Below are 15,061 nucleotides of genomic sequence, written 5' to 3'. Positions count from 1 at the left end.
GCTTGGGAGCCGGCATCGTCCTCACCTCTCCCAAAGGCGACAAGCTCAAGTACACGCTGCAGATCCACTTCACCGCCTCCAACAACGTGGCCGAGTACGAGGCGCTCGTACATGGGCTCCGGCTAGCCAAAGAGCTCGGCATACGCCGGATCCTGTGCTACGGCGACTCCGACTTAGTGGTCCAGCAATCATCTGGCGATTGGGACGCCAAGGACGCGAACATGGCGAGCTACCGCTTCCTCGTCCAGCAGATGAGCGGATACTTCGAAGGGTGCGAGTTCCTTCATGTGCCAAGGGCCGACAACGACCAAGCAGATGCCCTAGCATGGATCGGCTCCACCTGACAAGCCATACCGACTGGCGTCTCCCTCCAGCGCCTCCTCAAGCCGTCCATCAAGCCGTCTCCAGAGTCGGACTCCATCTTCGTACCGCCTGCGCCAGAAACAGCCGGATCCGGCTCAAGAAATCCCGCAGGCGGCACGGGGACTTCGACGACTGCCCCGGGAACTGACGTAGTCGCACCCGGCCCAGGGACCTCAGAGCCCGGCCCGGGGACTGCAGCAGTCGGCCCGGGGACTGCAACGACGCAAGAAGTGGTGGTCGACCCCAACGCAACACCCAACCCACCCACCCGAGTCATGGTGGCCACGTTAACAGCAGAGGAAGTCACAGCTCCCTCATGGGCCCAGCCCATCCTCAAGTTCCTAGTCAGCAGAGAGCTGCCGACTGATGAGATCGCAGCAAGACTAGTGCAACGACGAGCCGTAGCATACACAATAATCAACAGGGAGCTTGTGAAGCGCAGCGTCACTGGAGTCTTCCAGCGTTGCGTCGAGCCAGAAAAAGGAGTGGCAATCCTCAAAGACATCCACCAAGGCGAATGCGGCCACCACGCCGCCTCAAGATCCCTCGTGGCCAAGGCTTTCCGCCATGGTTTCTTCTGGCCGACTGCCTTGGAGGATGCTAAAGAAATAGTAAAGAGCTGCAGAGGGTGTCAAGTCTTCAGTTCTAAACAACACCTGCCGGCTTCTGCCCTCAAGACCATTCCCCTCACCTGGCCTTTTGCCGTCTGGGGACTGGACATGGTAGGCCCTTTCAAGACAGCCCGCGGTGGCATGACACACCTGCTCGTTGCGGTGGACAAGTTCACAAAGTGGATCGAAGCCAAGCCCATCAAGAAGCTGAACGGGCCGACTGCCGTGACATTCATCACCGACATCACCACTCGGTACGGCGTGCCGCACAGCATCATCACCGACAACGGCACAAACTTCGCCAAAGGCGCGCTGGCACGTTTCTGCGCGACACAGGGCATCCGACTGGACTTAGCGTCCGTTGCCCACCCGCAGTCAAACGGCCAGGTCGAGCGAGCAAATGGACTTATCCTCTCCGGCATCAAACCCCGACTGGTTGTACCACTGGAGCGATCGACCGGCTGCTGGCTCGAAGAGCTGCCGGCTGTCCTCTGGAGTCTGCGCACTACACCCAACAAGTCAACCGGCTTCACTCCATTCTTCCTCGTGTACGGTGCCGAGGCTGTCATCCCAACAGACATCGAGTTCGACTCGCCTCGGATCACCATGTACACGGAGGAGGAAGCCAAAGAAGCAAGAGAAGACGGCGTCGACCTACTGGAAGAAGGCCGGCTGTTAGCCCTCAGCCGGTCCGCCATCTACCAGCAAGGCCTGCGCCGCTACTACAACCGCAAGTTCAAGCCAAGATCCTTCCAAGAGGGCGACCTTGTGCTCCGGCTGATCCAGCGAACAGCCGGCCAGCACAAGCTCTCGGCCCCTTGGGAAGGCCCCTTCGTCGTCAGCAAGGCACTCGGCAACGACTCCTACTACTTGATCGACGCGCAAAAGCCAAGAGCACGCAAGAGAGACGACTCCGGCAAGGAGTCGGAGCGACCATGGAACGCAAACCTCCTAAGATGATTTTACAGCTGAAAAGCAGTATGTATCACGCTACCCCTTTTGTATTAAGTTACAAACCAACAGGCCCCCCGAACAATACTCGGGGACTGCCTTTTATTTATCTATGGATGAAGAGTGTCATATCCATGAATGTCTTATTACATTTTGAATTCTTGTCTGGCACCGGGTCCGACTAGTCGGCCCGGGGACTGGCCGCCTTAAGCTATATTATAAGTTCTTCCCGAAGTCAGCAAAGTAGTGCGCCGGCTCCCCAATCCTCTCTTGTTGAAAGTCGTAGCTCAAAGAACTGACTGTCCGACTAGCAAGAGAGAAGACAGAAAGGACGCCCACACAAAAACGGCTAAGGAACAACTAACCTATATAGCAAAAAGACGGCCTCTATATACGCCTGCCGACTGTCACAACAGCCGGCTGGCCGGCTTCCTAAAAACTTAGCTTAAGTCCGACCGAGCTAAAAGTACTTCCCCCTCCCCAATCGGCCAGGCACTCCCCGGCTACAGATTGCAGAGCAACTGTTTGACTAGGGAGACGGCAACCAAGGGAGGGCGGCAAAGAAAAAAAAAGCAGAAGGACAAAAAGCAAAAGTACAAGGAAAAGCCGATCGCATAACTTATATACATAAAGCCGCCTAAAGGCTGGCAACAGAATTAAGTTTGAATACACCCAGTGGGTGGAACTGCGCAGACTTAACCAAAAACATTGTTCAAAAGTAACAAGACAGGAAACAAAAGAAAGAAGACAAAGGCGCGAAGGCCGAGTTGGTCGGTGAAGGCAGCTCGCCGGCTGAAGGAGTGGCCGCCTAGCTGGTCCCGGCTTGACCGCCTCCCGCAACAGGAGACGCACTCGCACGCAGCGTAGTGCTGGAGGCGCGGTCAGGCTGGCCGGCTGCTCCACCAGCCGGCTCGACGTCTTCACCCTCCTCCTCCTCCTCTTCGCCCTCGTCGCTGGAGTCGATCTCCTCCGCCGAGTCCTCGCCGTACGCCGGGTCCAGCCCGAACCAATCTTCCGGCTGGGCGACTCCATTGTCGTCCACCTCGGGGGCGAAGACGTTGGTGTCGGTGTAGTCGGCGATTGCCGAAGCCCATCGAATGATGGCTGGTCGCGCCGGCTCCAGCTCCGCGTCGGCTTGCTGCCGCCAGGTGGCCAGCTGGTCCAGATTCAGGCCTGGGTACCAGGCCTTGACGAACTCCAGCGCCCGCCCGGCGCCGGAGCGAGCCGCTGACGCCTTCCAAGTCTCGAAGCGCCCGACGGCCACCTCCAGCCATTCGGCGGTCCTACTGGGAGTGCGCGGGATCACTTGGCCGGGCCAGAGGGCGGCCAGGACCTGCGACCCGGCACGCTGAAGCCGGCGGAGCAGCCTGTGAGCCGGCTGGATACGAGCCTGGATCGCCAGGAGCTGCTCCTCCAGCGAGCGGCCGGCAGTCGGCGAAATCTCGAAGCCGGCTTGCCTCTTCGCCTGGCGACGAGCTTCGATGGCCTGGTTGGCGGCAGTGGAATAGCCGGGGAAGTACTCTGCGCAGAAAAGAAAAGAAGAACCCCAGGTCAGAAAAACAAGTCAAAATGACAGATGGCAAGAAAGGACGAAGGGGTAGACGACTTACCGTCAACCAGATCCTCAATCTGGCCATAGCCGGAGACCAGAGTCTGCCTGGCTTCGTCCCAGGCGGCCGCCTCCGTCTCGAACTCGGCCTGGAGGGCGGCTTCGCGGTCCTGCGCGGCCTTCAGCGCCGCCTTGTGGCTTTCCTCCTGGTCGGCCAGCTTCTTGACCAGGCGGTCGCGCTCCTGCACTAAGGCGGCGAGCTCCGCGTCCTTGGCACGAAGAGCAATCTGGGACTCCCCCAGCTGTGCCCTCAGACTGGCGTTGGCCACTGCAGAGACAGAAGAACAAGAAGAACAATGAGAAATCATCAAGGAAGATCCGAGCCGACTGCTCAGCAGTCGGCCCGAATCTCGGGGACTACACCCAGTGGGTGCGCTGACGCGCCCCCACATGAGATAGAGATCAAGTCACATACCTCGGCTTTCAGTGAGATCGGCGGTCTTCTACGTCAGCTCCCGAGCCTGGGAGTTGAAGGCGGCCGCTCGGAGGTTGTGATAGTCCTGCAAGATAGACAGAAGATCGACGTGAGAACGAAAGCAACGATGAGAAATCATCAAGGAAGATCCGAGCCGACTGCTCAGCAGTCGGCCCGAATCTCGGGGACTACACCCAGTGGGTGCGCTGACGCGCCCCCACGAGAGAAATCAAGAAGAAGATGAGAATACTAACCCGGATGGCAGCCCGCGTGGCGAGGAATTCGTCGGTGAACTGCCGCAGCGCCGCGGCTTGGCCCTGGAGCCGGGTCCGGACGTCTTGCGCGGCGATGTTCACTACGGCTGACCCTCCGCCTGGCGTCCACCCGGAGGTAGCGCTGGCCGCCTCCGCGTCTCGGGCCGACGAGCTGGAGCCCACGGCCGGCCGTGGCTCCGACGCCGCTTTCTGCGGCTCCGACGCGGCCTTCCCTGCGCGCCGGCTTGGCGGAACCCGGACCGCCACCGCAGCTCCCGCGGCCGGCTCGCCTTCCGCCGACTGTGCGGGCGCAGGCTCGGTCTGACCGCCTTGGGCCGCCCTAGTCGGAGGAGTCGGCCCCGGCGCCTCCCTCATGAAGATGACGTCGTCGCCGCTCCCGCCCAGACCCGGCTGGGAACCGCTGGCTCCCCCTGGCGAGGGATCCGCGTCCCCGGGCGCCATGGCGCGCAGGGGGGTGACCATCAAGGCCTCCCCTGCCGCCGCTTCGGCCTCGGCCTCTGCCTGGGCCTTGGCTGCAGCCTCGGCGAGCGCCTTCGCCGCCTCCTCGTCCCGAGCTGCCTGGGCGGCGGCTGCCTTCCGTGCCTCCGCCTCCCGCGCTTCCTGCTCCTCCCGCACCTCCCGCGCGTTCCTTTCCGTCGCCTCCAGGAGGGCGGCACGGGGATCTACGCGGCGGGTGGTGCTCCCAGAGCCCCCTGGCGACTCGACAACGGAGCCGGCGGCCGCCCGCTCGAGTGACAGTGGAGCTCTGATCAAAGAAAAGAAGACAAAGGTTCAGAAGACCTCCCAAGAAAAGAAAGAAGGAGAATACACAGAAAGAAAGAAAGCTTACGCTGACACAGCCTGCGGCTGCTTCACCACTTTGCGGAAGCGAGCCGCCTTCGCGGCCGCTTCTTCCCGCCTAGTGGCTGCCGCCCCACCCCTCGGCTTCTTCGTCCGGCTACCGAACATGCCCTGGGTGGCGCGACGTTTCTGGCCTCTACCCCGAGCAGGCTGCGCGCCGGAGGAGCCCGCGCCGCGTCCGGAGGCTCGCTGGCGGGGCGGGACGACTTCGGCTTCGTCCTCGTCCGACCAATCGTCGAAGGTCGCGGAGAACCCGGCGCCGCTTGCTTCGCCGCCGGCTTGGCCACCAGCCGGCTCGGCGGCTTCCTCCATATGGACCGCCCCCAGATCGGGGTCCTCCTGGTCGTGCTCGGTCCGGTCGGGGACGAAGCGGCGCTCCACGTCCGCCCCGCTGGCCGGCCGAAGCAGAGGATTCTGTCGAAAGAGCGAGCCGACTGAGTTAGAGTCGGCCCGGAGGAACCCGGCGACAAAGAGAAAAAGAGAAGGGGAGTGTACCGTAGGCGGAGGATTGGCGCGGCTGTATGGCTCCTTGCCGAATTGCCAGTCGTCGGGAAGCTGGCAGTTGGCGAGGTAGTTCACCATGTCGGCAGCGTCGGCCTGCGGCATCTCCTTGGTACACATCCGGCTCGGATCGAGCTGGCCGCTCATCTGACAGATCAGATGAGGCCGGCTCTGGAGCGGGAGGACCAGGCGTGTGACGAACGCGGCCAGGAGGTCGGGCCCCGTCAGGCCCTCCGTCTGGACCATCACCCGCAGGCGGGCGATGGCGGCGTTTCCTCCCTGCGACAGCGTCACCGCCCGGAAGGACCACTGGGGCAGCCTCCCCGCCGGCGGGCCGGCTACGTAAGCCGGCAGGTTGACGTAGTCGCCCCGTGGAGCGATGTTCCGCACGTAGAAGTATGATTTCTGCCACTTCTTCACCGATTGGATCAGCGTGATGACGGGGAAGGGGTTGTCGGCGCCCGATCTCCGCGACGCGATGAAGGCGCCAGTGTGGGCCGGCACGCCCTGGCTGCTCGTACCCAGCTTCGACTGGAAGAACTCCCCCCAGAGCTCAAGGGTGGGGAGGACGCCGAGATAGCCCTCGCACAGGGTGACGAAGGTCGACGGCAGCACCACCGCGTTGAGGGTGAGGTGGTGCGGCTGGAGCTGATAGAAGTCCAGCCAGGTGCGGAAGAAGGCGCTCACTGGCAAGCCGAAGCCGCGCAGGAAGTGCGAGCGGAAGACCACCCGCTCGCCATCCCGCGGCGCCGGCCTGATTTCTTTCTCCGGCGCGAGGCGGACCTCCACTTTGTCCGCACTGGGCAGACGCCGTGTGTCGCGGAGGAAGTCGATGTGGTCGTTGTGGACGATGGAGCCATCCCAATCCCCGCCACGCTGCTCTACGTGGGGAGGCATGGCGGAAGCTAACACGGCGGCGGAGGAGCGTGCGGAGGAAGAGCGCGGCGGCGAGGCGCTGTTGCGAGAACGGGCGAGAAGACGAAGGGAGTAGGAGGAGCGTGCGAGGGTCTGCCGCCCTCCACCTCCCCCTACTTACAGCCTCACGCGGCCGAAGAGGCCGGACGTGGGGGGAGACGTGGGATTAACTGCGCCCACTCCCCCCACGTCTCGCGTTTATTACGCATAAGTGCGAGCCGAAACTGCCGCACGGAACGTGCGGGCGGTTCCGGGATACAAAAGATCCGCGCCTGGGCCGGGGCGCGGACGTGGCGGGCCCCCTCTCTGTGGCAACGTCCCGTCTCGCGCGTGGGCTGGCAGGCTTTCCGGCTACGTGGCGCGCCGTCGGCCCGTGGCCGGCCCGCAGCCCGGCGCACACGCCAGCGGGTTCCCGCCCTCCGACTCCAGAAGATTTCGGCTCAGGCGACGTGCCTGACCAAGGCCGGCTCCCAGCTGCCGGCTTGTCGCGATGGGAAGCTGTTCGAGCTTCTCGAACCCTACTCCACCTCGAAGCCCGATCAGCTTCGGGGACTACTGTCGGAGTAAGTGGCCACGGGTAGCCAAACCGGCTACCCCTGGCTCTTCAGAAAATTTATCAGGCCTTTGGGCCTTCAAGCACTCCAAGCATTTGGGCCGCCTTCCCGGGCCGGCTACCACTAAAGCCGACTCCCGGAAGGCGACCCAGCCTCACCGACTCCAAGAAGCCGTCCAAGAGAAACGCCGACTCCTAGAAGCCGGCCGAGACCACAACTGCCCCTACATAACGACGACCTGACGGGGCATGGCCACAGTGCGGCCCACGACCCCCGAAGCCCGAGGCAGGCATGGTTACAGGAGGCCGTACGGGAGGGATGTCTCCCGTGCGGCCAGGCACTGTAGCCACGCCAGCTACGACGTCATCCACGACCCCCTCCTGCACGGCCCAGGGACCGCGGGCCCCTTTGGCCAGAGAGAGGCGTGAAGGCGGCCCGGCTTTTCCTAGTCGGCCAGGAGCATAGCCGGCCTCCAGAAGCCGGCTATTCCCTTCCTCGAAGCAGGAGCCCCATTAAGGAGACAAGACGAGGTGAGGCAACAGTGATAGCCCCCGACGCGGATCACTGTAGCCACGCTTACCTCGACAAAGCCCTCATCATCAGAGGCGCGGCTACAGTAAGCAGCCGCCGACAAGACCCTAGGCGGTGGGGCCGGCCTGTCGACCGAGTAGCCGGCAGCCGGCGGGACCCAGCAGCCGGCGGAGAAGCCGGCAGGCGTAGACACTGACGGCTGGGGCCAGTTCCCAGTCGGATTACCATTGTACCCCCGGGGGGTAGGCCTATATAAACCCCCCGGAGCACCCATGCAAAGGGTTGGCCACTAAGCATAGTTGGCTTCTGGTTCGCACCCGAGCATAGTTGGCACCTCTGCATGTTTGGCTTCCAAGCATAGCACACGCACACACACCATAGATAGAGAGAAGCAAGAGCTAGCCTTGTTCTTCTTCTCCCTTGATCCCAACAAGCTCTAGGAGCGATTGTAGCCACTCTTTATCGAGCTAGTGATGATGCGGAGACCCCGCAGAGCAGGACTAGGGGTGTTATCTCCTCGAAGAGCCCCGAACCTGGGTAAGATTCGCCGGCGTGCATGTCTTCGCCTCATCCCGTTTCCAGGCACCGGCAACGTATTATTGGCTCCCACAATGATAAGCCATCCTTTGGCATATGTCGCACCAACCACCCGACATTTTCCTTTGAAAGGAGATATTTGTACGACTAGTCTTTTTTATGAGAAAAGCATCATGATTTTACAGCATGTCGATGAATTCTTTTTTGTTTAACCCCGTGACCTCCATTTCCTCCAGACTACCGGGTTGGACCTCACATCTGTACCCGTAGTAGCACGCGGGGCTGGCGTCGGCCTTGATGAGGAGACGGGACCGGGCGCAGCATGGGAGGCAGATCTGCGCGTTGCCCGTTGCAGGTCACTGAGGAGACCACTTTGGACTGACTGCCATCCTCGGAGCGGTGCGCATCTGGGCCACGTCCTCGGTACGCGACGCGACGGTTTGTTACAGCGCCTCGTCTTGTCTGGTCCGTCGGACCCTCCCCTAGTGCCGGCATGTACGTGACACGGCCACAGCCTACGCCCCGGATGTGATGTACATGTACGGCCTTGCACCGTGCAGGGCGTGACATGCCAACGCTATCTTCTCTCTCGTGGCCTCTCTCATAGAAAATGCACACGGTATGCTCATGCAACATTTCGGAAATACCAAAAACCCTTTTACACTAGGGCGCTCTAGGTTCAAAGGTTTAGCCAAGTTAATTAGGACTTTCCTTTCTCCCCGTAGAAGAAAGAAAGCGCCTAGCCGCAAGGGGGACAAGCTCTCCAACGCCGTTTCTGGCGGCTCCCCTCCGGACTCCGGTGATGACCTTTTGGTCGCTGGTGAGGGGGTTTGCTGGATCTTAGACATGTGGACGTGTGTAGCTATAGGTTTAGGGTCGTGTTAATTTTAGGTTTTGGTCGTCTCACGTCTTGGCTTCGGCTATGATGACGACGGCGCATAATAAAGATGCTCCAGATCTTTCAAGCGGTGATTGTGTGGCGGTGGTGTAATCCATGTGGTGGAATTGTAACCCCGGGCTTCGTCGTTCCAATGACTTTTGCTTCAGCGTTGGCATGGAGTTTGGGAGGTAATCCAGGAGCGAATGCAGACGGTGGTTTGCGTCAGCGGCATTTAAAGGATGGTGGATTGTGTGTTGGATTCATGGTTGTTGGCTGAAAGGTATGGTTTTCTCCTTCGAGATCTTCATTGGGGGGAGGGGGTGGGTGCCAGAGCTGGAGTTTGATGGTGTATCCGGGATGCTGCCAAGGTCAGATTCTTTCAACGGCAATGGCTCTGTCTTTGGTAAGCTATTTTTGGAGGCCCGAAAAGCTACATATCAGGCCATAACTTCTTAGGCCACATGCATCAATCGGATCGCAAATTGATGCCTCCGGCGTGATTTGTGTCTGATGGTCGAGGCACGACACTCTCTATATAGGGTTGTTCCAGTTATGTTTGGTGTCTTGCAGTGGGGTGCGTGGATGGCGGCATGCAGCGGTGTTCCTCTTCTTCGATCGCGTCAAATGAAGTTGACGGCACTGGGATCTAGCGGACACCAGGAAGAACCCCAGCCGATGTGCCACAAAGCCTCGGTCTTGTTGCTTGCGGTGGTCCAATTCATCGGCTCAAAAACCATCCGTGTGTGCAAAGGTGCTCCTCCAAAAGTCTTGGCATGACGGCAGTTCCCCTCTTTCTTCAATGTTGCCTCGGCGGCGGAGGAGGACGATGGTGGGCGAAGTTTTGGTGTGGCGTGAAATTCTAGTTTTAATTCTTGCGAAGTCTTTGGTGCAATATTGCAAGATACCTACGTATATCTCTTGTGATTACCACATGTGTACTTTTTGTAACACGTTCGTCTAAGAAATATATGTGTGGTTATTTCAAAAAAGAAAAAACTAGTTCTTTCTAGTAATGCCTCTTTTTTACCTTCACATAGAAAATGCCCTTTTGGTGTTCATATTAAAATATTAAAGTCTTCTTTTTGCGGGGGGAAATATTAAAGTCGTGGAGCTTATTACTGAAGAAGTGTTGGATACGAATTGCTACTACTTCTATATATTATTCTCCTTATGACTTACAAATTATGCACGGGGCACTTGTCCACAAATCTATGCGCCCCATTTTTCTTCAATTTCTTCCGATCCCCAAAAGTCCATTTTCCCCCCGCCGCGCGATTTGACACTCAATCAGACGGTTCGCGCTAGCAGCTGAAATGAGAGACGAGAGAGATGCCTTGCGTGCCACACGCGGCATCTTGCCGTTTCAGCAGCAAATTAAGCTGCTGAGGCACAAGAAAGAAGAAACGCACGCAAAAGGGATAGCTCATACTGGCTGCGATGTTGAGGTATGCCCTTGCATAATCACGAGCGACTACTTGCTCAGGAATGGCGTTCTTGTAGACTTTTCGTTCCATGGTTCTTTTGCAGATTGGAGCGGCATGATGTGATTAGCGACTAGAAGATGCTCCAAGATTTGCAGTCTAAATGTGACGGGACGCACGAAATGTTACGCAGACAAGCTGGTTGTTAGTGTAAGTGCGACGGGACATTGAAATGTTTAAGCAAACGAGCTAGTACTCCTACACTTGTGCGAGTATATTCTTCCCCGGCACGGTATATTCACAGGAATATGCAGGGTGACAGGCACCATTCTTACAGGGAGCGCCTGGGTAACTGGGGAGGACGTAGCCAGCTGGTTAAGAAGAGATCAGTGGCAACTATTGTGGAGCATATTGCCCTAGTGAAGCTAAGACAAGATGTTAATCATACTTGTATAGCAGCTAGCGGACCCTAACATACCCAAATTATAGGAGTACCTGTTATCACCTACTCCCTCCATTCCGAAATGTAAGTCGCTGGAGGATTAGTTCCGACCAGGTGAAAACGGTGGAATTTACATCGTTGCCCCTAGTTTGAATCGGTATCCCCATCGTCTTCCTCCATCCGCGAGGCCATAGCCCGCCCGTTCACCAGGCCATCGTCCGCTCGCCCGCCCCTGCTTCTCCTCCGCCTGCCCCTGCTTCTCCTCCATGCGCCCAGGTCCCAGGCGCTCCCAGGTCCTCGCCTCCAGCAGCGATCCCTGGTCCTTGTTTCCAGCAGCGATCCCAGATCCAGGGGTGCCAAGGAGGCACACAGCAGCAGCAATCCCAGTTCCCAAGTCCAGCAGCAGCAATCCTAGGTCCCAGGTCCAGCAGCAGCGATGCCAGGTCCTTAGGGCCTTAATCCTGCTCCTTCTTGTTCTCCTGGGCGTGCTCCTTCTTCTCCTGGGCATGTTCCTTCTCCTGCAACAACAGAGATAATAATCATACTGATCAGCAGCAGCAACAATAGCTGCTGGGTTCTTCTGCATGTGGAGTATGACAGCAGCAGTAGTAGTTTGACAACAGCAGCAGCAGTAGTTTCACAATAGCAGCATCATCAGATTAGCAACAACAGTAGTAGCAGATCAGCAACACATAAGGAGCAGCAGAAGGTTCTGGAGAACATGCTTTACCTGTAGTACCAGCTCACCACTGACAACGGCCTCGTCGTCTCGCCTGTAGAAGATGGTTCTCCTGGACCTCAACAACACTCCACCTGCAGAAGATGAGATGATTGAAGATGCAGGAGATGAAGATGCAGGAGATGGAGATATACTAAATGCAGGTATATTTCAGAATTTGTTTGACATGAACTACTCTGTTAACTGAATGGGAGTAGAACAATGCAGATATAGTACTAAATGCAGGAGTAGAACAATGGAAGTACACAATGAGGATCAAATAAAACAATGATCAGTTAAAGTTAAAGTTAAATACTCTGTTAACTCAAATGATCAAATAAAGCAATGGGAGTACACAATTTGACATGGAACGTTTTCAGTTAACTTTAACTGAAAATTTTTAGTTAACTAATTTTTTTAGTTAAATTACTTGCAAGAGAAGAGAAGAGAAAAGAAAAGAGAAAATCCTACACTTAATTATGAGCAGCTAAGAGAAGATGACAGCAAGAACAGAGAAGAAGATACTCCTGCACTTAATTATGAGCAACTAAAAGAGCAACTAAACTATTGCAAGCAATCAAGCAAGCACTACTGCTACACTAAAAGGACTAGTACTCCATACATATGCCTACATAAACACATTTTAATTAAATTGACTACTGCATACATTTGCATACTAAAATTGAGAGCTTTACCCATGCCTCTGTTCAGTGCAACAACATTTGACAAGGCTCTGCATAATTCTGTTGTTGGTGCTCTCCTACAGGCTCTCCATCCACAAGGAAAGTTCAATATCCATGCTTTAACAAAACTAGAGAAACTACTCCATGCTTCATATGCAAATTAACAGCTCCAGTGAGATAAATAAGCATTCATTAACATTAGGAGTCTACTCCAACTCAAGCATTCATTTAAGGAAGCTACTCCAAAATTGTGAGATCACTAAAGTTTGCACCAGCATTATTCAGTCCATGAATGATGCAAACTGAAGGGGCATCTGAATTTGACTAGATATCTTAGCTGAATCTGATTGAATTATTCAGTCCATGAATGATCTTTAGGAGTAGTAACAATCCTAACAAAATCCTTAACTGAATTTGACTGAATTATGCACCAGCATTATTCAGCCCATGCTAAAGTTTGAGAGTTCTACAGTTTCATCTTGACTGAATTATGCACGGGAGCATAACATGGAGCATAGCAGAGCATAACATGATTATACTGAGCATAGCAGAGCATAACATTTGAGGTTTTTGCAGTTTTATCTTAAGTTGCAACAAGCATAACATGGAGCATAGCAGAGCATAACATGGAGTACCTTCCATGGTGACCAAGGAAGAAGTAGAGTCCGAGAAGCGGTGGTTAGGGAGGGCAGCACGCATGATGCATCAGGAAGGGCAGTGGCCTGCATGTCCATATCTTAGCTGTTGCTGTTGGTGGCTCTTCCATGGCATCGACCTGGTCATGGAGACGGGGGTTAGAGAGGGAGGGAGAAGAGACGGGGGTGGGTCAGAGAGAGAGAGAGAGAAGAGGAAGGATTTGTAACCATGGATCCATGGCTGCCTGAGCTCGCTGACTAGGGATTCGAGTCCTTCGCCGACGCGGCTATGTGGTCGTGAGGAGGACGGCGCTGCTATAGCCCTGCTCCGCTGCTACGGCGTCGACACGCGCGGATCCAGCTTTGGTGCACGCGGATCCATCCTCCGCCGCCCATAAGTTGGTCGACGGCGCCTAAAAAAGCAAGCTTTTGACCTACGGTGCGGTGTGCGCGGCCGGAGGAAACAGAGTGCGTGGTGGTGGCGAGGAGAGGCCGGCGAACGACGACGAGGAGAAGCCGGCGACGACGGGGATCTGGAGGGGAGCGAGAAGGGGGTAGGTGAGAGGGGAACCAGAGAGAGAGAGCTCGAGTTGGTGAGGTGAACGAACGAGAGGGCATTTCTGGAAAGTGGAAAATATTCGTAGCGTACCAAAATTTGCACGTCGAATGCTTAAACGACTCACATTTCGGTACAGAGGGAGTAGAACTGTAGCAACTGACCCGTACATTATTACAACTGATCTGGGTCCGTAGGGATCTAGCTAATTTCTATTTCAGGGAAAGCGCAAACAGGAACGCCGGTGCGCGGCATCCCATCCCATTGTTAGAGTCTGAACCAAAATGAAGCAATCTCAGGCCATGTGCCCTCGCAGCTGTCCGATCGTCTTCCCGAGCGCGTCCTGGCCGTCGGATCTCCGGGTGGACCGATTCTAACCGTCCGATCGAGCCCGCAGCGACCCTGGTCGTCCGCTCGGAGTCACCATGCCACCGCATGTAAATTCCCTGCCCCACCGAGGGTATTCTCGTCTTTTCGCATCGCAAGAGAGGGGGGTCGATAGGGCGCCGACAGCGTCGTCCTCTCCTCATCTCCTCACTCCCCCCCCCCCCCCCCGCTCCTCATTCCCCTAACCCTAGCCCATTCTCCACGCCGCCGCCGCCTCCCGTCCCCTGGCGCCGCCACCATGCCCACTCGCCGTCGCGCCTTCCCCTCCTCCTCACCCTCTCGCTGCTCAGCAGGAGGAGCACGGCTCACCGCCGGCCCTCACGCGCCGCCTCCCTCCTCCGCCCCTCCTCTCGAGCCGCCGGTTCGCTGTTGGGGAACGTAGCAATAATTCAAAATTTTCCTACGTGTCACCAAGATCAATCTAGGAGATGCTAGCAACGAGAGAGAGGGAGTGCATCTTCATACCCTTGAAGATCGCTAAGCGGAAGCGTTACAAGAACGCGGTTGATTGAGTCGTACTCGCGGCGATTCAAATCGCGGAAGATCCGATCTAGCGCCGAACGGACGGCGCCTCCGCGTTCAACACACGTACAGCCCGGGGACGTCTCCTCCTTCTTGATCCAGCAAGGGGAGAGGAGAAGTTCAGGGAGAACTCCAGCAGCATGACGGCGTGGTGGCGATGGAGCTCGTGGTTCTCCGGCAGAGCTTCGCTAAGCACTACGGAGGAGGAGGAGGAGGAGGAAGAGGAGTTGGAGGAGGAGAGGGCTGCGCCAGGCAAGGGGTGCGGCTGCCCTCTCTCCCTCACTATATATAGGGGGAAGGGGGGTGGAGGAGGCGCCCTAGGGTTCCCTAGGGGAGGGGCGGCGGCCACAGGGGAAACACTAGATGGGTTTGGGCGCCCCCACCCCTGGGAAACTTGAGGGAGGCGCCCCCACCTCTCCACGTTACGTGAGAGGGGTTGGGAGGGCCGCATAGCCCCTTAGTGGGCTGGTGTGCCCCCTCCCCTTGGCCCATAAGGCCCCCCAACGCTTGCCGGGGCCTCCGAAACACCTTTCGGACATGCTGGCCATAGCCTGGTACCCCCGGAACAATTCCGGACTCCAATACCCTTCGTCCAATATACCGATCTTCACCTCCAGACCATTCCGGAGCTCCTCGTCATGTCCGGGATCTCATCCGGGACTCCGAACAACCTTCGGTAACCACATACTATTTCCCATAACAACTCTAGCGTCAC

The 15,061-nt window shown here is 57.2% G+C and overlaps 1 protein-coding gene across 4 annotated transcripts; it reads right to left on the bottom strand.

The window, feature by feature from the left end:
• Positions 1 to 10,680: 10,680 nt before the first annotated feature.
• Positions 10,681 to 13,521, bottom strand: LOC109737546 (uncharacterized). Of its 4 annotated transcripts, none has more exons than XR_005769014.3 (5): positions 13,110 to 13,520; positions 12,882 to 13,021; positions 12,259 to 12,332; positions 11,576 to 11,658; positions 10,681 to 11,363 (listed from the first exon to the last, which is right to left on the bottom strand). XR_005769014.3 is itself a non-coding variant. In XM_045233255.2 (5 exons), the coding sequence occupies exons 2-5, from the start codon at positions 12,943 to 12,945 to the stop codon at positions 11,301 to 11,303; spliced, it is 345 nt and encodes a 114-aa protein (XP_045089190.1). In that variant the 5' UTR covers positions 12,946 to 13,021; positions 13,110 to 13,521; the 3' UTR covers positions 10,681 to 11,300. The 4 variants fall into 4 exon arrangements, 1 of the variants encoding a protein (XP_045089190.1); XR_005769013.2 differs by having other exon boundaries at positions 12,259 to 12,323; XM_045233255.2 differs by having other exon boundaries at positions 12,259 to 12,393; positions 13,110 to 13,521.
• Between the last annotated feature and the right edge of the window lie 1,540 nt (positions 13,522 to 15,061).

Source organism: Aegilops tauschii, chromosome 2 (genome assembly GCF_002575655.3).
Source record: "Aegilops tauschii subsp. strangulata cultivar AL8/78 chromosome 2, Aet v6.0, whole genome shotgun sequence".
In the NCBI taxonomy this organism is placed as follows: domain Eukaryota; kingdom Viridiplantae; phylum Streptophyta; class Magnoliopsida; order Poales; family Poaceae; genus Aegilops; species Aegilops tauschii.
The sequence above is the reverse complement of the archived record's forward strand: the minus strand, read 5'-3'. Positions and strand labels throughout refer to the sequence as shown.

Excerpts from the sequence above, each read along its gene's own strand:
- LOC109737546 (XM_045233255.2), bottom strand. The coding sequence starts at position 12,945 with ATGCGTGCTGCCCTCCCTAACCACCGCTTCTCGGACTCTACTTCTTCC. Across the intron at positions 12,394-12,881 it reads TTCCTTGGTCACCATGGAAG|CATGGAGTAGTTTCTCTAGT; the intron begins GTACTCCATGTT and ends TTGCATATGAAG. Across the intron at positions 11,364-11,575 it reads GTGGTGAGCTGGTACTACAG|GAGAAGGAACATGCCCAGGA; the intron begins GTAAAGCATGTT and ends CTGTTGTTGCAG.